Source organism: Camelus bactrianus, chromosome 7 (genome assembly GCF_048773025.1).
Source record: "Camelus bactrianus isolate YW-2024 breed Bactrian camel chromosome 7, ASM4877302v1, whole genome shotgun sequence".
Taxonomy (NCBI): domain Eukaryota; kingdom Metazoa; phylum Chordata; class Mammalia; order Artiodactyla; family Camelidae; genus Camelus; species Camelus bactrianus.
Window position 1 is genome coordinate 44,051,684 of NC_133545.1, and position 25,464 is coordinate 44,077,147.

General features: G+C 45.4%; 1 protein-coding gene across 1 annotated transcript; it reads right to left on the bottom strand.

Moving 5' to 3' along the window:
* On the bottom strand, positions 1 to 23,963 carry NFE2L3 (NFE2 like bZIP transcription factor 3). The gene is made up of 4 exons (XM_045505654.2): positions 23,031 to 23,963; positions 7,211 to 7,378; positions 2,412 to 2,495; positions 1 to 1,637 (listed from the first exon to the last, which is right to left on the bottom strand). The coding sequence occupies exons 1-4, from the start codon at positions 23,604 to 23,606 to the stop codon at positions 369 to 371; spliced, it is 2,097 nt and encodes a 698-aa protein (XP_045361610.2). The 5' UTR covers positions 23,607 to 23,963; the 3' UTR covers positions 1 to 368.
* Positions 23,964 to 25,464: the final 1,501 nt, after the last annotated feature.

The window sequence follows — 25,464 nt, forward strand, 5'->3', positions numbered from 1 at the left end:
TACTTTGCATTTTAAGTCATAAGAACTGAAAAAAAATGTTTTGAAATAATTACACCCAGTATTTGCTCTTTGCAATGACTATCTTACTAAAACAAGGGATACCAAAGTGACAAGTTCTCGTGTCACCCTTTTTGTACATAGTATTAAGAGGACTTCATGAAAAGTTATGGCTTCCCCCAAGTTTGATATTTAAGTCCTAAACTTGTCCATGTAAGTTTCAAAATAATAGCCTTGATTGAAACCATGGTTCAAGTAGCAGTATTTGAAGGATACTTGGAACACTTGAGCTAAACTTTGAAGCAGATTTAAGTGGTTTGGATCCATTATCAGTTTCTGAACGTCGCTGCTGCATATCAGAGGATCCGTCTTCAATTTCTTCGCTCACTTTTTCTTTTTCCCTTTTGGTTTTCCTTTTTGTGGCCTGAGGTCACCAATTCTTTGGGTACAATCAAAACACTTCCATCATGGCTGCACTGAAGAGCATACTGATTTGGATTGACTGGCCTACCTTCATCATCTCTTAACCTGCTAAAAACATCATGATAAAGTGCGTGCAGTTTCTGTTTCATCATGTTTATAGCTTTGTGACACTGGACCCGCTCTCTATTAAGGGTTTCCTTCTTTGCTTGCAAGTTACATACATCATCTTCCAGATTCAAAATTACGTCCAGTTTGCGCTTACGGCAGTTTTGAGCAGCAACTTTATTTTTCCCTCTTCGTCTAATATCACGGATGAGAGACACTTGCATATCTGTCAGATAGTGCCTGCTTAGCATGCTGTTGAAAGAATCTACAGGCATGCGGACAATTTCATCTACAGTAAAAGGGATATGCAGAGCTTTAGCGTGCCGTTCATCACGGCTTAAGTTTCTGCCTGTGTCATTGAGGTACCTACTCCTTATTTTCTGTGACTCCCCAGGCCACGAAAGGGGTTCAGAAGTGGATTCTAGTGCACTTGAGTGGTAAGTGTGGTTATGCAGTACGTGTTGAAATGCAAGGTCCGCGTGAAAATTAGTATTGCTCCTATGACCCACGTGACAAAGCTTACTGGACTCTGGGTAGTAGCCGCCTACAGCTCCTTCCAAGTCGTGGCGGGGAAGAGATTCCAGGTCTTCAGGGTTAGTGCTATAACCTATTGCACCCTCACACAGAGAGAGAGACGAATTAGACTTGGCGACAGAGGTGCTATTGTAGCTTGAGTTTAAGGAAAGCCCAGAATCAGAATCTGGTTCTTCAAAAAGCTGAGAAACTAACATTGGATCAAAACCTCCTTCTGTGGCCAAAGACGTTAAATTTATCTCATCAAATATGTTTATATCAAGGTCATATAGAAGGTCTTGGCTCGTTGGATTCCTCATCTGGTTGTCAAAAAGTGGAAGAAATCCTGTTAGATTTGTTCCAGGAAGGGTCTGTTCAGGATTGGTAATAGAATTTAACTGCAGAAATGGTTCTTGTGGCTGTGAAGTCCTTGCTATTGGGTCTCTTCTAAATGTATTGTCAGGACCCAGCAACATGGCCTCATGGAGATTCACATCCTGACTTATAGCCTGGCTACAATTTACATTGTAATGTGTGGAAGAATTCATGCCATCATTGATACTTGCTGGAAGAGGAGGAGTATCTCCTAGTGAGATGCCCTGAAAAAGGAAAGGAAAAAAGTGCTGTAAATACATATAACTATTTCAATAGCAGTTCTAGTACCTAATACAATACTTTTTTGTTCCTCTTTTGTCAATTCCTCTATACAAATAAGGGTATGCTGTTGGCTATGAATAACATTCCCTGGTTAAATAATGTGGGTAAATACATGATGTGAACCCAAATGAGAAATATGTTGTATTGGGGGAAAGATTTGTTTTTTGAACATAATGGAAAATTAGAAAAATTGATGAGGTTAGTATAAAAGCCGGTCTCAAATAATTCTCATATAATCTTACTGTAACTTATAAGAGGCAACTCTTAATCCTAGCTATTGGCAATCTAAATCCACCTGGTGGATTATCAGATACAACAACGGCTATAGTGAAACAGTTTTGGGGGGTGGGGAGAGGAGCTTTTTAAAGCAAATTGGACCAGCATAATATATAATCAAGACCCAAGTGCTGCCAGAAAAACAAACGTGTGCCTTTCTTTGTCAAATATTTACTGCCATTTGGATTCAATATGGATTTTATGAAATTGATTCTACCTTTGTGATAATTCAGAAGGAGGAACAGTGTACATACTTGGCTATTTCTCCAAAGTTGAAGAGTTCTATAAAAAGTAATCCTAAGTCTGCTTAAATAATGCACTAGATACTATCACCTAAGTATTTAAGCTGCTATGTATTCCAGGTAAATGGGTTGTATTTGTTCACAAAGGAGCCAGTGCAGATATTTTCCTGGAAGGATAAAAGCCAAGGTTCCAGTTACCTCCAGTGGATTTTCAGGCTGTGATGAGAGCAACTGAAATAAGTCTTCCAGAGATAAAGATGTGTCTGTTCCATTTTGATGTCTCTGTAGAAAAACACAAAGTACACCATTCATTTAAAAGACTGAAGTAGTTGCCTGGGACTTTTAGGCTTAATTTTGAGAGGATAACTAGGTCTTATTTCCATGCCGGATTTTTATCTCTATTTTGGAATTTTTACATTCTATTCTTTTTTTTAGTATTTTAATATCCTTTTTTTAGAACCTTTAACTCCAGGCTCCTCCATTCCTGCCCTAACCATCTTCCATATATTGTTTCACTAGTATTCTTAGTCCACCTTATTTTTCCCCTCCCCACCCGACCTTCCAAATTATTAACAGGATGTTGTAATTCTACAGTCCAATACATATTTATAATTACCAAAGTTTTACCCACTTATTTACTCATTACTTCATCTCCTGCCTTCAGGATTTAGTTTCTTGTTGAAATATTTCCTTTGGTAGCTCTTGTTTTTGTAGCCTGGAATTAATTTTGCCTTCATGCTTAAGTGATAGTTTTTCTCGTGATTGTCAGGCTTAATATTTTCCCTCAGCACTTTGGCTTATGGCATTTATTAACTATTGATGCTTGCTACTGCTCTGTCACTTTATAGCTAATCTTTTTCCTCAGGTAGTTTTGTTTTTTTTAAATTGAAGTATAGTCAGTTTACAATGTCAGTTTCTGGTATACAGCACAATACTTCAGTCACAGGAACATATATTCATTTTCATATTCTTTCACAACTTACAAGATACTGACCTTAGTTCCCTTCCTGTGCCATACAGTATAAACCTGTTGTTTCCTCAATTTTTTCTTAGTTTTTGTTGCCCTGCCATTTCACTTTGATATGTCTGGGACTTAATTTTTTATTTACTGTTTGAGACTCTATTCCTTTAATCTGAACCATAAGATCATTTTAATTTTGGAAATACTTGCCATAAACTCTTTGAATACTGCTTCTTTATATTTCCCAGTCTCTCCTGGAACTCCTATTAGAAATCACTTTTCTTATTCTATTACTTCTTTCTTTTCATATTTAAAGGTGAGCTTATCTCTATTGGGATTTGTTTCTATAGTAATGCCAAGGACTTATACCAAAGGTTACCAACTAAGACCGTTAATGTATTTTTCTCTTCAAGGACCAGTTTTTTTTTTTAATATATATTTTTTATATTGAAGTATGGTTGATTTCCAATGTTTTAGTTTCTGATGTACAGCAAAGTGATTCAGTTTTTTATATATGTATTTCTTCAGATTCTTTTCCATTATAGGTTATTATAAGATAATGAATATAGCTCCCTATGCTATACAGTAGGACCTTGTTGTTTATAAGTTCATTTGTACCATTTTTTAAGATTTCACATATGATATCCTATGGTATTTTTCTTTCTCTGGCTTACTTCAAATCTCCAGGCCCATCCATGTTGCTACAAATGGCATTTCATTTCATTATTTTTAATGGCTGAGTAGTATTCTGTTGTGTATATATACCACGACTTTATCCATTCATCAGTCAATGGACATTTAGGTTGCTTCCATGTCTTGACTATTGTAAATAGTGCTGCTGTGAACACTGGGGTGCATGTATCTTTTTGAATTAGTTTTCTCTGGATAAATCATCCAGGAGTGGGACTGCTGGATCATATGGTAACTCTATTTTTAGTTTTTTAAGGAACCTCCTCTGTACTGTTTCCCATAGTGCCAAGGACCAGTTTTTATATCATTTTCTAGAACTTCCTTTCTTGACTCAGGATTCCTGATGGTGACGGTAGTCTGAATTCACACAATCTGGCATTTCGATTTCTAAAAGGTGGATGACAGCTTCCTTGCTCTGTCTCCTATTAGTTAGTTATTAGTTAAAAGAGCCCTTAAACATTCTGAGCTTTACGCAGGGAATTCAGGTATCTGTGGGCATGGCTTGAAACCTCATTTCTCATCTACTCAACCCCAATCTCTGTCATGACATCTGTAGTTCTTCTTGAAGGCTCTTTAGCTTTGATGCCTGGTCATCTTAAATTCTGGATTTGAGTTCCCTCTTTGTTTTTTGTATCTGTAGGAGTTCTGTTTCTTGCTTTTGAGTTCTGTTATGCATTTGAAGATAATACCCATTACATCTTATCCAGGATGTCTATACCTGATGTGGCAAAGGGGTGTTTTTGCATGTTAGCAAGTTCACATTACTGACTCATCTGCTGTGTATAAAACTCCCATCCCAACTTTTACTTTACTTTAGGGTTTCCTCTTTTGAAGAAAATCCAGACAAGTTGGACTGATTTTTGTGTATGTGGGTACAAATACTTGGTTTCTTTTTCAGCAAAATACCCTGGGTTCTATGAAACTATGTTTTCAAGGCCCATAGTACACAAGGCTTTCTGTGTCTATTTTTATGGATACTATAGGACTTATTTAAGGTAAACTGGTGTATAAGATTTCTTATTTTTCTTTACCTGATGGGTGAATTGGTTTGTTTTTCTTTAAGTGGTATATGATGCATTTTTAGTGGTAGCGAACTTCTTTACCATTTGGATTATTTTAGATGATTCCTAGTTTGTTAAGAAATTTCAGAAACTTGATTCATTAGTCCTGGCCAACCACTGACCAAAAAAGTTGCCTGATGGTCACAAGCGTCTGAGAATGGATAACAACATAAATCTGCATTCCTGCAAAAACAATCCTTAATGGTAGGTAGATAACATTTGCAGAAAAGAAAGCCTTAATATTTAGAACATAGAAGTATGGGTATGAAGATCATTCTACTGAAAATGAATTATGGACTGATCCTTCAGCAGTCAAAGATGTTTCATTAAACCATCTTACCTGCTCCCGCTTATTCAGTTCCCCTGGAAATGGAGGGCTGATAGGCCAACCCCTACCAATGTTGCCCTCTGGCTGGTTCCACAGGAGACAGAGGCAAGAGATGGGAGAGTGGAAGGTGTGACAGAGTCCCTTAGAGACCTCTCATCTATTCCAGCTTTCACTGAACAGTATTTCTCCACAGGTTCCTCTGCCCTGATGGTGATGTTGGCTTTATGTAGCTGCTAGTCCCTGGAGGCCCTCCCTATCCCTTAAACCTGCCTTCACCTGTGTTACAAAGAAAATCCACTCATTCACTTCTCTTTCAGAATCTCATGGCCCTGTGCCTTATCTGTGGACAGCATTCTGTTTACAGTCATCCTCCTTCCTAAATCTTCACATAAAATACAAATACAGTTCTATTTTGGGTCAAGAATTCATTGCATTTTGAACAGAGATCACCAGGAGTATTCAAAGAATATGGTGGATACATTTAATTTTATCACACCTTTTAAGAAGATGAAACAATGTATAAACTCAACTTTCCTGAGTGAGAAGGAAATATCTTCAGGCCTTAAAGTTAACCATACTGTGCATTTAATCATTAACAGCCTGCAGTCTAAGTCCAGGCTTGCAGTGGGGCTAGAAAGAAGTCACTGTTAATCAAATTATTTCAGTCATCCTAGGTATTCAAGTTGTCACCCAAAAGAATAGAAATATGCCAGTGGTTCACTATGGTCACCTGTGCTTTATTTCATCAAGCTGTAAGAGCACCTACTAAGTAACATCTCATGTTACGTGTATTGATAGAAGCTCCTATAAGGAATGAGTAATTTGCAATACATAAAGATGTAGTGTAAATGCTAACTAAAGACTGATAAAGACAAGCCATAAAAATGGAGCTACAAAATGAGCTGAACCCGATAATTACGAACCAAGGTACCAGCGCCAGGCTTTGAGTGATTAATATGTCTCTGGAAGGTTTTGTCCAAACTGATGTTTATGCCGAGTCAAACTGATAGGAAGGTCAGAACAAGCTGGAGGGGGCGGGAGAGTGGTGGGTGGGCAAAAGGAGCAAAGTTGTTCTGACTTCACTCTGTCAATCAATTAATATTCAATGTGATGCTACATAGTCAAGGCTACAGTGATGATGGGCTCAGAAGGACCGAGGCATGGTACTCTCCATCCACAGGTGTTCAAGGCACAGCCCCCAAACACTACTTGGGGCAAGTCAAGGCTGGGAGAACCACTGGGGCAAGACTTGCAAGTGACACCTTCCAGGGGAAGGGCCAACTGGTTAACAGTCTGGAACATCTAGAGCATTTGTTTGCCAGGGTTGTGGGCTACAACCTCAGCAGAACTGCAGATTGTATCCCAGCTGAAAGGGAGGAAGCACAAGCTGCAGGGAGAATCCCTCCCTTCAGCCTGGTTCCTGGAGTTCGTCTTTCTATACGCCTTTGACTGCTGATGAGTGTGATTAGACAGAGGAGCCAATGAGGCTGTCCCACTGGGCCTGGCCAGAGGTACAAAGTGGGCTCCTGGATGCTCACTCAGCATGGCCAACTGGAGCCCGAGCCCCCGCTGGTACTGAGGGTGATTTGCCTGCAGGGTCCTCTGGCTTACTTTCCCAGGCCTATCCAACTTGGCTGCTTCAGCAAGTGACTGGTTGAGGATTACTGGGTTCAGGATGCCAGCCATCCATCTCTATCCCTTGCAACCAATAAAACCTGCTACCAAGTTCCTGGATGGGTGTGAGTTTAACCAGAGAGAACTAACTATGAGCTGATTCCTTTTTAAACCAAACAATCACATCCACAATTTAAAAAATACATGTATTTTCATATGTCAGATTTACTTACAGTCAGACACATTTAAATACAAAATTCATTCTCAACACAGATTGTCAAAAGCCATAAAAAATCTACTTTACAGCCAAAATGGTACTGCTAGAATATTCCAACATGCTTACCTCCTGGCTAGATTCAGTGGTCTTTTCTAACTCCCAGGCAGGTTTATCTGCTATTTTATTTTCACCTTGATTAATCTGCTGTAGTTGTCTCTCCTTCTGGGTTGATGCTCTTTGCTCATTTTCCTCATGCTGGAAACTGTGATCCACAGCCCTTAGGACCTCATTCTCCTGTAAAAGTACCAAAATGTGCTAAGTAGAAATCCATATTTCATCAAGTAAGTCAAATCTTCAAAACTGCTTTGTACTTACTGTTCAGTGATCATTAAAACCCACCAGTCAAAAGCTAAGACTGGCAGTTCATTATTTCAGTATCAAAGAAATATTTAATTCTGAAGCAAAGGTCATTCTTGTGTCCTAATAGACAAGCTGTTCTAATCTGGATAATTTATATTTATATAGCATTTAAAGCCCCTAAATTTAAAATATTTGCAAATTTGGTTAGATTTGAAAATCAATGTTGCCAGCAGGCAGTTTTTATTTAGTTTTCTGTCGGAAAATAGATCAAATAGCTACGTTAGAAGTAAACGCTGATCAAACATACATAGAAAAATCTGGAAAGTATTATTACAAAGTATTAATTGTGGTTCTCCCTGAAAGGTGGGATGGGTTGGGGCAGAGTGGGTAAAAAGAGTTGACGTCACTTATACATTTCTGTACTCTTTGAATATTTTACAACAAATACGCATTTCTTTTACAATCAGAAAAAAAGGTAAATACATTTTTATTTTGAAAAAATTAAGTTAACAATAAGGCTTAAAATAACATCTCCATTGATATTCTCAACTATGCTTATTTACCCAGATGAGTCCTCCTTCCACCTTTACTTTGAGGCGACTTAAATAATTAAAAGGCTAGAGAATTCTAAACATTCAAATAGTTACTATTTAGCATATACTATATATTCTGATACTTTGAATTATAATATTAAAAGCCTTCTGTATAATTTTTTTCCCCTCTAACACAACATCAAGGCCTCTCATTCTTTCAAAGGATTTATTTTTAAATTCTCCCATCTAACAACAAAACACACTGGACTAACTTAAGGACAGCACCACTGTCCCCCACTCTAAACCACAGAAATGTTAACCTTTTTAAAGTGAAGGTGAAAGAAACGGAAATCCACAGATGCCAGAAGTAAGGAGGCAAAGCAAGAGCAGAAAAAGGAAGCTGATGTGCTGGTGGCCAACTTGGTTTTACCTGCTTCTCTGTTCGCTGTACCAAACAATGACAAACTCAGCCTCCCTCTTGACACTGTGGATGTCGGTGGTCTTCCCTCAACTTCTCCATTTGTGTGCTCAAGGACATTGCTCCTGCTACCCTTCCCTCTTTTCTGCATCAACAATTGCTTCCCGTCTGTTGGTTGACTACAATCAGCCTACTAACATACAGTAACACTTCCATCTTTAAAAATCCTTCCCTTTGTCCCACATTACTCTTTAGATCCCATACTATTTTTCTGCTTCCTTTTAGAGCAAAATCCTCTAAATAGTCATTCGGACTCAGTGCATTCTCTCTTGAACCTATTCCAGTGAGGACATGTCTCCACCACTCAACTGAAACAGCTCATCATAGTCTCCCAAGACTACCGTTCTCCATCCTCAAATTTCTTGACCCATCAGCGACACTTCACTTTGTTACTCCCTCCTCCTGGAAACAGGTTTTTCACCTGGCATCTAAGTGCCTTTTCTTTTTATTCTTTGCTGATTCTTCATCTTCACTATAGAAAAACATGGCAATGACCCAACACTCAGCCTCAGGCATGCCAAGCACTCTCTCTGGGTTAGATGTGGACCCAGGAGGAAAGGTAGTTATATAGGACATTACTTGGGCAATAGATAAAAATCTGAATATGGACAGTCATAGTCAGACTTAAGTTAAATTTCCTGATATTGATTTTGGTTATAGAAAAAAAATTCTTAGGAAATACCATAAACTAAAGTATTTGGGTATCAAGGAACACAACGACTTCAATTCATTCTTAAATGTTTCAGAACAAAAATTGTATGTATATAGAGATATAAATAGGTTGACTCAAATGGGCAACATGTGAAGAACAGGTACATCTGAGTAAAGCATATATACTATTCTTGCAATTTTTTTTAAGTTTGAAATTATATCTAACTAACAAGTTACCCTAAAAATCCCTACATAGCAAAATTACTTTGGCCAAGGCAACAGCAAAAGGTTAACCCAGAAAAATGATTCTTCCATTTTCTGTTTATCTGTATTTCCTCCCCAAAGTGTACAGACATACCAATTGCTTTACTAATTATTTTCACCTCTTCCTTCCCAACATGTACATTTCTTATTTCACTGTCCTGTCTAATTGCTTTGATCACGCTTCCAGAATACTATTCACTAATAATGGTGATACCTGATGTAAAGGAAAACACTCTGTGTCTCCTCTATTCTCAATAGTCTACTACAACACTACTTCATTTCTGACACAAGACGTGTGGGTTTTCCACACACCAAGCAATTCCATGACACTAGCTGGGTGTCCTACAGTCTAACTCAATTCTGACACTACCAGAGACAGCGTCAGATCCCACACAGGTTCAAGGCCCAGTCTCAAAGACTGCCCCGACCCTTCAGAGGCCAAGTGCAAGTCCAGGCTGTCACTGTGCTTCCCAAGTGCCTATAAATTGGAGGTCCCTGTGACCCCTCCTCCCTGGGTTTGATTAATTTGCAAGAGTGGCTCACAGATCTCAGGAAAACATTTTACTTACTAGATTATCATTTTATTACAAAAGGGTACAACTCAGAAACAACCGGACACCTAAGAGCAAGGTACCTGGGAAGGGGCACGAAGACTCCACACCCTCTCTGGGTGGGTGCACCACTCTTCCAGCACCTCCACGTGTTCCTCAACCTGGAAGATCTCCAAGCCTGTCCTTCTGGTTTTGCATGGAAGCTTCACTACATAGGCATGATTGATTAAATCATGGCCATTAGTTACTGAGCTCAATCTCCAGTTGCTCTAGCTTCCCCAGAGGTCTTGGAGGTGGGGTTTAAAGTTCAACCCTCTCTCATCAAGTGGTTGGTTCCCCTGGCAACCAGTCCCTATCCTTAGGGGGCCTTCCAAAAGTCACCTCATTAACATCAATCAGGTGTGGTTAGCAATGAATGTCTTGGAACCCAACACTATTTCAAGAATGGAGTGGTTGACTGTGTTGAATGCTGCTTGGAGGTTGCACAAGATAAGGACAGAAAAGTATCCACTGGATTTGGCAGAAAGAAAGCTGTTGGTGGCCTTGGAAAAATCAACTTAGGGTAAAAGCCAAATGATACTGTGTTGAAGAGTAAATGGGAGATGACAAATTGGAAACAGTGTACAATCATTTCAAGAACTGTGGCTTTGAAATGAGTTGAGAAATGGGTTAGAGCAGTACTTGTCTTGAAGATGGGACACCAGAGTATGTTTGTAAGGTAATGATTTGTATAGTAAGGAATGATTGTAAGGTAAGGAGAAAGGATAACATTCAGAGGCTACAGATAGACTCCAAAGTACAGGTGCCAGGACTGAGTTTCTAAGATTTTTTGGATTTTTTTTGTTTCTGTTTTTAGTTTTTAGTGGGTTTTGGGAGGAAAGGGAGTTGGAAGTAATTAGATTTATTTATTTTTAAAACAGTGGCACTGGGGGATTGAACCCTGGGCCTTGTGATGTGAAGCATGTGCTTTACCACTTGAGCTATACCCTCCTGCCTCTGAGTTTGAAAGAAGGAAAATAAAGCCTTTATTTCGAGATAAGGAGTAGAAAGTGGATGCAAGAATATATCTGAGGATTTGGTTGTGGGAAGATCCATCCTTATTTTGTGAAGGCTATTTTTAAAAGTAGAAATGGATATTGAGCATTAAGATGATTAAAAAATATCCACAAACTATTTCACACTCTTTTCTTCAAGAAGTAAAGCTTAATTCCTCTCCCCTTGAGTCGGGGCTGGACTTAGTGAATTGCTTTTAACAAAAGGAATAAGGTGGAAGCCATGGCTCAGCATTGTGGCTTCCTCCTTGCTCTCTCTCTCTCTCTCTCTCTCTCTCTCTCTCATCACTTGTTTTGCTGAAAGCAGCACTCATGTTGCAAGAACATTCAAGCTTTCCGTGGGGAGGCCTACTTTGGCAAAGAACTGAGGCCTCCTGCCAACGGCCATGTGAGTGATCCACATTGGAAGTGAATCCTCCAGCCCCAGTCAAGCCTTTGGATGAATGCAACCCAACTGCCATCTTGATTACAACCTCTTGAAATTGAGAACAAGAACCCCCTAGCTAAGCCACTCCAGAATTTCTGACCCACAGATACTGTGGGATGATAAATGTGGTATTAAATCACTGAATTTTGGGGCAATTTATTATGCAGCAATGGATAACTAATACAACCATTTAAAAAATGCTTCAGACATCTATATTTTTGTATTTTTGTATGCCTCACTAACATTTTATTTAATACTCGGCAGGAATATACATAAGAGTGATTCCTGGGTTTGATTTTTTTTTTTTTAGGTCTTAGTATAATTGTCATGCTGGTTTTGAAAAAAAGAATTGAGAAGCTTTAGATAACATCAGAATTACTTATTGGAAAGTTGGAAAGAATTCCCCTTGAATTCTGCCTGTAACCAGGAGTTTGACTTTTTTTTATAAAGAAATCATTCTGACAATGTTTTCACCTTCTTTCATGAGGTATGCCAAACAGCCCTCCAAAAAGGCTGATCTAATATACATTGTCACCAGTGGTATTTCAGCATATTCATTTCCTCACATCCCACCTATTCTGTTTCTTTAAAAAATATTTTTCTAACTAAAAGGCTAAAGATGCAGCTTATTAGCAGCTGAAATCCAATGTACCTGTGAAACTCATGGTGACAATGAAGATAGTAGTGGCAGAGCTTTAGACTGGGGTGGGGGACAGGATCTAGACAGTGAGAGAATGCCTGAGCACCCCCAAAGATGGAAAGTCATGGTCAGAATAGGAATTTGAGCTTTCTTTGCTGCCTACAGGTACTTCTTCTTTCTCTTCAGCAAGAGAGAGAAAGAAAGAGAGGGGTTGGGGGCAGAGGAGGCAGACGTGAGACCTGGGGCAAGTCACCTTGGTGTTGAATGCCTGGTTCCTGGAGAGGCCCCTTTCCAGTCCCGACACTCCGAGGGTCTGTGAATAAGTGACTGTATAATTTACTACCCAAACCAGTCCATTTCTGAGACAGTAAGAGAGTGTGATGAACAATTAAACTGGACAACAGGCATAAACCAAGACTGTCCCAAATGGTCACCCTATCCACGAGGCCACAGGGGAAGGAGACCACGTGACTCTCTATAGACTCTTGGTGGCAGGATGAAAAGTGCTGACCAAGTACCACTGCCCTGGGGAGAGAGAGACTTGAATTCATCCAGCCTTAGGTATTCAGTGAGGTTTTTTTTATTTAGTCCTTTTTAAAAAATTCATTCTAACAAAATTTATTGACAGCTCACTATAAAACTAGCAGAAGCACGTCATAGTAAGTGATGAACGAGAACTCCCCATGTGAGTGTAAGGTACACGGAGCTGTGCAATCCAGACGCACCTCGAGGAGGGACTGTAGTGGCTGCTAGGGACCTGCCGGCAGACAGTCTCCCGCCGGGCTTTTTCAGAAGGCCTCCTCTACTGAGAGCTGCCTTGACTAGGGTCACACCCTCTCCAGGGCACCCACATCCCGGGACTGAGCAGGGCGGGCATCAAGGCTTGGCCCCCGCGGCCCACTGTGGGCCAGCAGTGACGCACCGCTGCAGCCCCAGAGCTCCTGGTTTCGTCAGCCTGCTTCTCAGCCTCACCTCTGCTTGTCCAGCCCTGCTTTCTTGTCCTCTCTTCCACAGCTATAGATCCCAAAGGTACTCCCTTATAAACATCCTGCCTGCCGAACTCAGGCTCAGAGTCCCCTTCCCAGAGGACCCAACCTGTAACAGTCAGCCGTTCTATCTTGGTGGAGCCGGGGAGACACCAGGATCTCAAGGCAGGGCGGGGTGGAGGGTCTTATTATCTTATTTCTACTTAGAAAGTGAAAAAGGCCGATTGCACTTGTACCACATTTGCACAGTCTGCAGGGCCCTACAAAAAGGCTTCTGTCTGGAGGGGCTCAGGTCCAAACAGCAGAGTAAGGAAGGCCCATTCTACTCCTATGGGCTATGTGACCCTGGACCACTATGACCCTCAGTTTCCTCATCTGTGAAATGAAAGGATAATACTTTGAATTCGCATTTTAAGGAATTAGTTGAGAAAAAGTACTTTATACATTTTAAGATGTTATGCGGACATTAATCACTACTCCTTTCTACTGCTTTTGGTTCTGAAGAGTCGCAATGAATGACAAACTGCTGACAACCCATTAATCAGAATGTCAAGAGACAGCGACCCCAGCCCCAGTAACCAGTAATTATGATCTCTTTGCTCTCTTCTTTCCTGTTTTCCTCAGCCCAGTGACATGGAGCTGAAACAGTACACGTGTTTTACAAGTCCTGTTGTGCATGTACTGTTGATTTATGGTCCATGCTCTTAAAGAATGGGTAAGTTAAACCTATCATTAAGTTACTTTTTATTTGTGTGTAGGTAGGCTATTTTCATTCTAATAGGTCTAGGACTCAAAAAAAAAAAAAAAAAAAAGAAGAAAGTTTCCACATTCACCATAGGAAGCCATCGTAAACTTGTGAGCAGGGGCATTTAATCACATCTTCACACCCTGTGACTTGTACGGAGCCGGCACCTACTAGAAAAGCAGGCCCTTCCCACCACAGCCCTGTCTGCTGGGGGCCGACCCCCCTCATCCTCTGCATAGGTCCAGAACCTTCTCAGTTTGGGCCCCTTGGCTAAAACTTGGTTCTTCTGTCTCTGAAATTCCAAGGCTTCTAGGTTTTCTTCTATGGTATTTATTCTATTCTATGTCAAATTACAATTATTTGGGTCTTTTCATTCCTACTGGGGGCTGTAAACTTCTGACACCTGTCCTCCAGCTGTTAACTCACCTCTGCTACCAATGTGAGGAACAGGCCTTGCCTTGCAGGAAGGTTTTCTGAGACAGTGAAGGGAAGGGGAAGAAAGAGGCAAAGCTAGGCTTTTCTCTTCTCCTTGCTAAGTCTCTGAAGTTCCTGGTAACTGGCAACATGATCTCTGAGTCTGTACTTCCTATCCTGTATTAGGACCTGAAAAGTACGATGGAGACTCTGACCCTGAAGAAACCCTTTGTGAACCGTCCCAGCGGGCTTAGCTGGGCCTTTCATTTAGTCACCTGAGGGAGGAAGGACTGAGATCTGCTTTGACCTTTCGCGTTGGATGAACCTTCAAAGACAAAGAACAACCTACGAGAAGGATGACATCAGAGGGAGAGGAGTGAAGGCCAAAGAATTCTGAGGCCTGTCTCTAGGCTGGAGGCAAACTGGAGTCATCAGGGCTAGAGAGAAACAAGGAGCCAGATAAAGAGAGACTGTGTCCTGTTTGGCCTGGGTGGTTTTTAGCATCAGTTTATAGTAATTATAGCTCTCCTTTATTGAGCACTTGCTGTGGACCAGGCACATACACAATCTCACTTAAGTTGCTCAGCATCCCTATAAGGTAGGTACTCTTGTTATTGCTTCTTGTGAAGGAGGAAACTAGGAAACTGAGGCACAGAGAGGTCAAGCAACTTGCTTTAAGTCACACAGCTAGTAAGTGACAGAACCAGGATTTGGTTGTAGGCGTTTTTACTTCAGAGGCAGCTTTTGGACATTGTACTGGTTCTTGTTTGCCCCTCCAGGCCCCTGTGTGTTCCCCAGAAGCTGACCTCTGTAAACTCTGGGGCTCCCACTGGGGTTCACCAGTGGGAAGGCTGGAGCAGGAGACTGGAGGTGGGCCTGGGGGGTGGGTAAAGAAGAGACCAATGCATTTCTCCTCCTACCCTGGGTTCCACCTTCCAACCAGTTCTGGTGGTCGCTGGGTGCCCCAACACCTCTGTCTGGTCCTGTGAGACGTCATTCAGTGAAGCCACTAGGGTGAGTCCTGCTTCCTGCAGGCAGGCGAGTGCGCCATCACCACCCACGCTAGCTCCCGCTTGCTTCACCCAGGTGAGAAGTGCACGGGCGGAACGTGCTCACCCCAGAGGAGTAAAGCAGGTTCCTGACTGTCTGAACATCACCGCATTGTCACACAGAACAGCTAGCTACAACCCACGGCATGGATCTTATTTGGATTGTGAGTCCGACAAACCAACCGCAGAAAAACTAGCCATGGGATGGTTGGGGGAATTTTTAGAATTTTTGTTGGTTTTTTGTAGGTGTGCTAATGGTGGTGGTAATGTTTAGAAGAGTCCTTATATTTTAAGGATGTACACCAAAATATTTACAGGAGGTTTTCTGAGTTGATGAGAGAGTGGGAAAGAGTAAGAGACGAACAAAGCCAGGCTTCTCTCTTTGCTATGAGTCCCTGCAAAGAGCTGGCACAAGAATCGCAAGAAATGATGTCTGAGATGTGTTTCCAAACAACAGGGGGAAGGGGAAGGGCAGGGGCAGGTGAGACAAGACTGGCCCCGCACTGGTGACAGGGACGGGGCTCCGCCACCCAGTCTCCATTCTCTCCACCTGTAATGTGTGCTGGAAATCTTCCACAATAACATGCGATACAGACTAAACTCACTTCTGAAGGCTCCTGGAGGAGGCAGGGAGGCAGCTAAAAATGTTGTCAGGCATTCTCCAAGTGGCTGAAACTAAGTTACTGTTTCATGTGACTGCCCACCAGGAGAAGTTGGGGATAGAAACAACCAGGGTTACCCAACAGGAGCCTCAACACCTAGGACACAAGGCCATGAACTCCAACCCGCAACCTCTGATTTGAAAAGGAGCTACTTCTCAGGCAAGTCACTCCTTGCTGCAGGCTAAGGACTAGGGAGGGGTGGGGGCAGTGGAGATTCATGTATGATTCATTTACTTAATGCTAGATTATCCAGCAGGCAGGATAGGCCCTCTGGCCCTAAAAATGCATGGTGTTTTTGTATTTTCTTTATAATGGAAAATTTCAAACACATAAAATAAACAGAAAACAGAATATAGTAAACCCTCCATGTACCCATCCCCCAGTTTGAACAGTTAACAACATTCTTCTATCACTAACACCACCGCCCCCACTACTCAGTTCTTTCGGTTTTTAGGTAGGATTTACACCGGCCAAAGATGCACAAACCTCCCCTGGACAGTTCTGACAGAGGTAGGCACCCGTTTAACTCGCACCTCAACTGTGATACCAAGCATTTCTGCCTTCCCAGAAAGTTCTCTCCTGTTCTCATATTTTTACCTTAGCTTTGCCTGCTCTAGAACTTAAGCAGAAGTTTTAAACTGCACTTATTTGCAAGTTAGTTCTGCATTCATTATTAGTTTTCTTGGCAAGCTAGTTCCCCATAGCCCCAGCAAGGAGCTAGAGAGATCTGACTTTAACCTTAAAACATCTGGGAAACCGGGGCAAGGGAACGAGCCCAGGCCCTCCTGTCCCAGCAGGTAACTGGGGCCCAGTGCAGGAGCTAGTCTGGGCCTCACATTCATGGAAGGGCAGGCTTTCAGCCAGACCCACTCCACTCAGATGCTGCTGGGCATCTGCTGGGTACCCAGAGGCCCTGGGGGAGGAGGCCCAGGAACCTGCAGATCCCCAGGCCCCACCTGAGAGGCTCTGATCCAGCCAGGCTGGGGCGGGCCCTGAAATCTGCATTTAACGGGGTAACTGACGCAGTCACTGGATCACCTTTGGAGAAACTCAGCTCTCTAGAAAGGTGAAGAAGCCCTTCCTTCAGATGAGCCTTCAGGGTTCGGCCTCCTTCACCTAACAGCTCTTCATGACCTAGCAGTCTTTGGTTACTTCCTGGAGAGCACAGGGGTTTCCGGGAGATGCGTCCCCCAGGTTAATATCCTCCTTGTACAATTTGGGTCCTGCAGCTCAGTGAGGTTGCCTAGGAAGAGCTGGAGTGAAAGCGGGGATGGTGCGGTGCTGTTTTATTCTGCAGCACCCAGAGTCCAATCAGACACTCACCTAGGTGTTGCTGTGAAGGCATTTTGTAGATATGGCTAACAGCCGCAACCAGCCAGGTAACTTGGAATAAAAGAGACTATCTTTGATGATCTGGGTGGGCCTTATCCAACCAGTTGAAAACCTTTAAGAGTAAAACAGATCTCCCTGAGGAAGAAGCTCTGCCCGAAGCCTGCAGCACAGGCTCCTGCTGGTGGTTTCCAGCTACCCCAGAGTTCGGACGTGCCAGCCTCCGCGATCATGCCAGCCAATTCCGTGAAGTAAATCTCTTAAGTATATGTATGTCACCCTGGCTCTCTGGGGAACCCAGGGCCACCCAATCTCACAAGGCCATGCCTCTATGTCACTGCCCGTATTCCGCCAGCCACCACCTGCAACTTAACCAAAACAACCCAGGTGTGTACCTGAGCCTCAACCTGCATCCACTACCCAGAAGTGTGTCTGAACATTGACGTGGATCCTTAACAACTAGATTTTGAGAATAAACTATTCATAAAGAAAGGCTACCGCAAATGGGAGAAGCTTGTTGTGATGTCTGAAGTTTTGTAGTGGGGAGTAGGTATGGTTTACTTGGCACTTAAGAACAGTGACCCGTTCTATTCTGGGCAAGGTCGCTAACTTGCTATATAACTTTAGGCAATCCTAAGTTTCACCACATGATTAATTATAATGCCAACCTGAAAGTCTGCTTTCCACTGCCCCGATCCACTCAAATTGGCATTAAGTGGTCAGCTGACCCAACAGGATTTCAGACCTGACCTACTTTCTAACTGGGACTCTGGCCTTGAAAGACCCAAGACACATTCAAGCTCAAAGCATCCTGGAAGTTCTGCAGAGCCAACGTGGAGGATGGACGCAGAGCACTCAATAGTCGCTGGCTGAACTGGCCTCTGCTCCTGATCCCGTCCCGGAGTGCCACTTGCAGGTTAAAGCAAAGACCCAGTTTTCACACTCAAGACACTGTGGTTCGAGGTAGAGGATGCCAAGTCCCACAGAAGAAGTGTTACAAAGTGCAACTGGACTCTAAGGAAAGAACAGGAAATGCTTGTAGATGCAGTGACAGGTGAGATGAGTCTGAGAATTTAACAGCAAAAGACTAAGGAGGAATGAAAGGAAGCATTCTGGGCAAAGGTAACAAAGGGAAAGGCAGGAAAGCATGGGGCCATCCAGGGAAAGGAAGGGAGGGAGAGCAGGAAAGTAGGCTACAGGTGGAGGAGTGAGATGAGCTCAGCCCAGGCAGTTGGGGACCTGGGTCACTTGGCCAAATGGGGAGCCTTGAATAATAAAATATCCAATTGGTGGGTAATGAGGAGCTCCTGGAGGCTCCCCAAATGAAAATGGAAAGAACCAAGGTGTGCTCTGGAAACCTGCACCCGGCAACAGAATGCACAGGTGTACCTGGGAAGGGGCATTAGAGCCCCAGCGGAACGCACAGCAGCAGCTAACATTACTGAGGGCTCACCAAGTACAAGCTGCTGAACTTGCATGGTCTCTTTCAATCCCAACAACTCCCCCTAAGGTGCTCTTACCATCCCATTTTACAGCTAAGGGAGCCAAGACACAGAGAGGTCACACAACCCCGTCAGCGCTGAGCCAAGGCCTCCAGCTACCCCAGCTGTCGGACTCCAGGGCTGCGTCCCGACCGCTAGACCAGCCTGCCCGAGTCTCCCTGCCAGTGCGGGACTGAGCTGAGCTGAGAAGTAGGGGGAGCAAAGAGGAGACTCGTACACCGCAGAGGTGGTACCTCTAACTTACCACGTGAGAAGGGCCAACTGGAAGGAGTTTACAATAAGGTTCCTTAGGGCTATGGCATACCAAGCCAGCAAAAACCCCAGATGTGCTTATGAACTTACACCCAGTCCTGCTGCAGGTGACCCTCCCCACAAACCCACTGCTGCTAGGAACCGCTGACTTCGTTTTCAATAATCGGCACCTACGGGTAAGCAGGCTGGACACCCTGAGAGTTGCCAGGTAAAGAGAGATAGTGACTGTATAACGGATTGAACCCAGCCCGTCGAAATTCTTATGTTGAAGTCATAACCCCAGTACCCCAGAATGTGACCTTATTTGGAAATTGGGTCATTGTGGAGATAATTAGTTGAGTAGGGTGGGTCCCTAATCCCTGATGTCCTTACAAAGAGGGGAATTTGGATACAGACATGCGCGCGGGGACAATGCCACGTGAAGAAGGGGGCAGAGGTTGGGGTGGTGCCGTAAAGATTGCCAGCCAACTGTTAGAAGCTAAGAGCAAGGCCTGGATCAGATTCTCCCTCACAGCCCTCAGAAGGATCCCTGCTGAGACCTTGTCTCCAACTTTTTGCCTCCAGAACTGTGAAACCAGAAATTTCTGTGATTTTAGTCACCCACTTTGTGATATTTTGCTGTGGCAGCGCTAGGACACTAACACGGTGACCTGTGCCATCCTTTCCCCTAAGAAGACCGTAGGCGCATCTTCACTGCATCCTTAGTGAGCAGAAGGAAGAGCCTACTGTGAAACCCTGTTGTGCTGCAACCTACGTAATGACGTGTAAGGCTACTGCTGCGTCAGAGCTATGAGCTGAAAACAGGCAAGTGTTTGAAATTTCACCTCTCCCCACCTGCCCAGGCACCAGGGGCCATCTCTGCTTTTGAAACAAAAACCAACTTTCACTTTAACAATCAAGGACCTTTTTTTTTTCCCTTTACTCTTAGAAGCAAATGTATCGGATTCCTCTTGTGGCTTAGAGAAACCCAACCCAATGGGCAGTAAATCAGAGGTCCTGCTGGACCCCTCACCCATCCCAGGGCATAAAACCACATCAAGATGACCACCAGCCCTCTCAGTTTTTAAGTGGCAAAAGCTCTCTGAAATACTGATGCTGGCTGTAAGCAGACGCCCCATCTTCAAATATGCTCACACATTCAATTCTGCAAAAGACCATCCATCTCTTTGTTTAACCCATGCGTGACTCTGAAGACCATGTGCTTCACGGGGTGTGAGTGAATGGCGGTGGTTATGAAGGGAAGTGTGTCTGCCCTGGGGAATTCCACATACCGTTTTCAGCTAATGATTAGCTCCACTAAGAAGTGAAACCAAAGCAGTACTTTTGATACTTGGAAAATCCCCTACTCCAAAATATTTTGGCACATGTACACAAGTTGTGGAAAGTTATACTATAAAACCAGAATCTCCTGCAACTCAATTGTAAGCCACCAGAATTATCTATTTCAAAACAAAACAAAACAAACCTGTGATGCTCCTACGGGGCACAGCCCTCTCCTCGAAGTTAACAGTAGCTAACTGTTGTCAAGCATTTCAGACAGTACAGGCACAGTGCTGCGCCTATTCTGGAGAATGAACTGTTTAATTCTCATAACAACCCCCCCCCGCGCGTGGTAGGCACCTTTATTATCCCCTTTTGTGCAGGTGAGAATGAAGCCCAGATAGGTTAAGAAATGGCCCAAGGTCACAGAGCTACTATGAGGGTAGAGCCAGGGTCCCAAACCAGGCAGTCTGGCTCCAGCACCCCCCACCCCATAACAACCAACCAACCAAGCCAGACATAGACAAACAAGACAAAAGAGAATACAGTGTGTGCAGACAGGTTAAGGAGGCTGGGTTGAGGATGGAGGAAGAAGAGGACAACAATTACATCCCAGGCACTGGGCTAGTAGTTCACGCGTGCTTCTTCCCACTTAAATGGCACAACACCCCTGAGGTAAGCATTCCTCTCCCACTTGACAGATGAGAGACACCGAGACTTGGAGTGATTAAAGTTGTCTATACAAGGGCGCAAACCTGGGTTTGCTGATTGCAAAAATCAGTGTTCTTTCTTTCAGCCCATTTTCTCCAGAGTCACGTTTCACATTGTAACTTTGGCATTATTGATGGTACAATCCACTTTTAAAAATCAATCCAGCATTGCACAGCAGTTGTCCTGGGGTCAGAAGTCGGGGGTAAGGCATTGCCCCATTCCAGCTGCCTGCTTGCAGAGAAAACCTGAGGACGGTGTAGGTGCTTAACATGCCAGCCTGGGAGTCATGAAGCTCGTGTTCTAGCCCACTCCTGGAACTAATTAACTGTGTTGCTTTAGCCAAGCCCCCTAACCTCGCTCTAGTATCCTTAAGTACAAATGGGGTATAAGGATGCCTGGCCTGTGCACCTCCAAAGGTTGATGTAAAAGATGTTACCAGTAACAATGAACTAGCTGTGAAAACTGTTAAAAGTGCTCAACAACTGATCACCACCAGAGCGAACAAAACCAGGTGATCCTAACAGCCACCACGGTAAGGCAGGTCCACACATGCCAGCCAGGGAAGGCTATGCCAGAAGAATGGCCTGGGTGAACTTCACCCTCTCCCCCTAGGAAATCTGGGTTCAGGGCATCCAAGATCTGGCTGGGCCTAGGTCCTCAAGAGTTTCCCTCAAGATAGGCTTGCCTGTCTAAATAGGTATCAATCAGGTGATGCTAGGAGGGGGGAGGGAAGTCCTTGAAAAGCGAGCAGCCTCGCCTCCCTCCAGGTCCCCGAATACTTTGCAAGCCGGCTGGCGTTCAGCTGTGAGGGGGGCAGGGTGCCATCTGGGAGAGCATCCAGCATTGGGTTTCACGCCCCTATGTCACAGATCAGGAAAGGCAGGGCAGCACGCACCACTCCTGCTGGGGCAGGGGATTCAGGTGAGACCACCCCACAGGTGGAGACCCAACAAGTGACTGGGAAGAACGTTCCACCGTCTGAACAGCCAAGAGCCCACCAAGACTCTCATCAACCCCCACACCATTAGTTCCAGCCCCAGGAAGAGGAAGGGATCAGATCTGCATAACACTGAATCACCCAGCACCTCGGCACAATGACCCCTCCAGGAGAGGGTGGAGAAGCTCGTCTGGCAACTGCCTACACAAACAGGGCGATTCTGAAGAGCAGCAAACAAACCTGTCTGGCCCCAGTTTCCATTTTGCATAAGATTGCACTCCACAAAAACAACGTCCAAGGAACTCGTGTTGATCGATACCGATTGTGAACACTAGGGTTTGGGCCAAGAGAGAATTTTAAAAGTCCCTTTGAAGGAACTTTGGATAAGGTGATTTTGTGGAAACTGCTCTGCCATTTCTTCAGACTCCAACCCACTACTGGAAGCACCAGGTACTTAAGTCAACAGATCTTGATGAACTTTGTTTTAAAAGGAAGTTACGCTGAACCTACAAACCAAAGGGAACTTGTCAGTCACTAGGTGACTGCCAAGGTACCAGTTTTCTTTACGCTAATAAGGGGTCACACAAGTTCGGGGGGGGGGGACCTGTTAGCTAACAGCGGCACCGTCTGTCTGCTGGCCTCAGGGTAGGCACTGACCACGGCCCCTTAATCCAGGGAAGCATCAAAAGCGAACTGTAATGGGTTAAAATCCAGACGGGGGCCTCCACCTGAGGACGGGAGCATGATTCTGAAGAGAAACGTGCATCCTCCCGGAGACCAAGTCCTCTTCCAGTTCCAGAAAAAGACATCTCAGTGCACGCTAGGTACTGAACGAAAACAGTGAGCAAGAAAATTTCCAGCATCCTGTCTCCCTTCCCCACCCGTGATCACCGTCAAACGCGGAAAAGGTGTTCTCTACAACCAAACGGATTTCACCCACTTCGTTCTCAAAAGCCTAAAAGCCACAGTGATAGCACTAATAGCCTTCGTTTGGATTCACAAAACGGAGAGGCGCAGAGTTGTCCTCGAACCCACAACCCGCCTCGGGGGCTAAGGGTGTGCCCCTCCCCCGGTCCCTCACCACCCTCCAGGGCTCCCGGCCAGCTCCCTCAGCACCCGGCTCGCGTCCCGCTCTCCTGTTACCTCGGTCGCGTGTCTGCCGGCGTCCGACACTTGAGCCGTAGGTTCCGCTGGTGCCTTCTCCTCCTCCCCGGCGGCCAAGGGGCTACTCGGATCTGCTCGGGGGTCCCCGCTGCCCCCCGGCGCAGCCTGGCTACCCCCGTCCACGCCGGCGCCGACTCCTCCCGCCGACGAGGCGGCGGCGGCGCCGAGCAGCGCGTGGGCCCCGTCGGCGTCCCCGGCCGCCACGCTGTGCACCAGCCACGCATCCACTCGGGTGCAGGGGATGAAGGGGACCCCCAGCGCACGCACCTCTCGGAGCAGCTGGCCCTCGGGCGGTGCAGCGGGGTCCAGCTCCCGACCCTTGGGGTGCAGCTGGTCGGCTCTACCCCACCCTCCCGAGGCCGGGAAGGGGCTGAGCGCGTAGGCGGGGCTCGTCGGGCCGCCTGGGAGCAGCAGCTCATCTCCCGGCAGGGTGCGCGGCGGGAGCAGTAGGTAGAGGTCCAGGTCCAGGTCCACGCGGAGCTCCGCCAAGCTCAGCAAGATGGTGAGGTGCAGGAGGCCGCCGCCGTCCGACCACCAGGGCTTCAGGTACTTCATCCCCCGCCGAGCGCCCCGGGTCGCCCCTGCCGGCGCCCGTGGGTTCCTTCGCTCCGGCTGCCGCTTTGGCACGTGCGGGACCCGCGCGCCGCCGGCACCTGCGCGGAAGAGGAAGAGCAGCAAAACAATGGGGCCGGGCGTGGAGCCGCCGTCGCGAACCCCCGGAGCTGGGCACAAAGGCGCTCCCACCGCAGCCGGCGCGGTGCCTGTAGCTTGGCAGAGGAGGAGGAGGAGCCAGCCACCTGCCTGCAGAGCCCGCCCGCCCAGAAGCCTGGCGGACACGCAAGCTGCAGCCAGGCCCCGCCCCGGGCCGCGGGCGCCGCCGCCGGGGACACGCCCACGGACGCCCCGGGCCCGCGCCCGTGGGAGGGGCGCGCGCGGGGCGGGGCTCTCCGGCTCAAAGGCTCTTTATTCAGGGGAACGCAAAGCTTTCTGGGAGCACAAGTTGTTCTGGGCTCGGAGTAGCCCCCAACCCTGTGTCCGTGGGCTGGACGGTCGTGGCTGAACGCGCGGGGTAGGAGTACGGGGTCAGCGGTGAAAATGGGTGGGAAGGGACAGGATGTGTAGACTGGGGGAAAAGTCGAGGCACTGCGCAGCAGGCAAAGGGCTACTACCCACGTGGGAACACAAGGCTGGCACAGTGGGTTCAGATGTCATTCTTCTGGGTACAGATCCCAGCGCCACTACCAGTTGTGTGACCTTGGATAAGTTATTTATCTGTGCCTCAGTTCTCTTATCTGTAAAATGGAGATAACAGTACTTGTCCATTAGATAGGGATGTGGTGATGGGGGAAATACATGTAAAGCCCAGGGTTTGACGTGTAGATTCCACAGCTGCTATAAGGATCAAACAGCACTCCTCCCAGTTCCCTCCAGCCTCACAAACTCCCCCTGTGTCCTCAGCGTGCCATGTGACTAGGCCTTCCCACATGGTCTCCTTTGCTCCTTAAGTGAGGGTTAGGATCACCAGCTTTAGACTTGCCCTGTATGAGTTCAAATCCTCCCTCCACTGCTTACTAGCCTGGACCTTGGACAAATTGGTCACTCTCCGTGCCTCAGTTTCCTCTCTGTAAAATGGGACTAACAAGAGCACTTCTTCAGCAGACCTCTTGTGAGCCACAAATGAGATACATGTATACCACCAACCACTGCACTTGGTAGGTAGGAAGTGCTGAGTGTTATCCATTATGTGTATTACCCATCCTCCAAGGCTTAACCCAAAGACATATCATCTGAATTTTCACCATTTGGAATTCTCTTCCCCATCTGTTCTTCCACAGTGATTTCTCCATATGCTAGTATTGCAAAACTTGGCGCATTTCACTTTGCATTGTAGTTGAGATTGATCAGATCCGTCCATTATAAATTCTTGAGGGCCAAAAAAACCTGTTTGGTTCACCTTTGTGCCAGTGTGGTACCCAGCAGGGCCGTGCCATTGTAGGTTTTGCGAACTGTCACTCCCTTCCTTGAGGGGGAGCAGTGAAAGGGAGGAAGGGGATGCCCAACTGTGTAAGAAGTTGAAGACCCCCCTTCTTCAACCTGGTTTTCTCCTTTCTTTTGAGGCTGGTGTAATAAGAACTTCACACTAGATGTCAGTTTCCCCAGTGAGAGCCCGGGGAGTAGAAGCAGACTTCTCTGCTTTAAGTCTTGGAGGGTGGGTTATGGGAGTTGAAGTGGCTGGAAGAGTGATGCTCACTAGGTTAGTGACATTGGGGACAGTAGCCCTGTTCACAGCAGTTAGCCCCTGGTCAGGGATTTGCTGTCTGGGCTCGATTAATGTCTGCTGAATTCAAGCATTTACCTCTGTTTTTACTGAGGACCTAGTAAACTGCCTGATGCTATGCTGGAGGCTGTAAAG

Excerpts from the sequence above, each read along its gene's own strand:
- NFE2L3 (XM_045505654.2), bottom strand. The coding sequence starts at position 23,606 with ATGAAGTACCTGAAGCCCTGGTGGTCGGACGGCGGCGGCCTCCTGCAC. Across the intron at positions 7,379-23,030 it reads CCGGCAGACACGCGACCGAG|GAGAATGAGGTCCTAAGGGC; the intron begins GTAACAGGAGAG and ends GTACTTTTACAG. Across the intron at positions 2,496-7,210 it reads CCACTGAATCTAGCCAGGAG|AGACATCAAAATGGAACAGA; the intron begins GTAAGCATGTTG and ends GTTTTTCTACAG.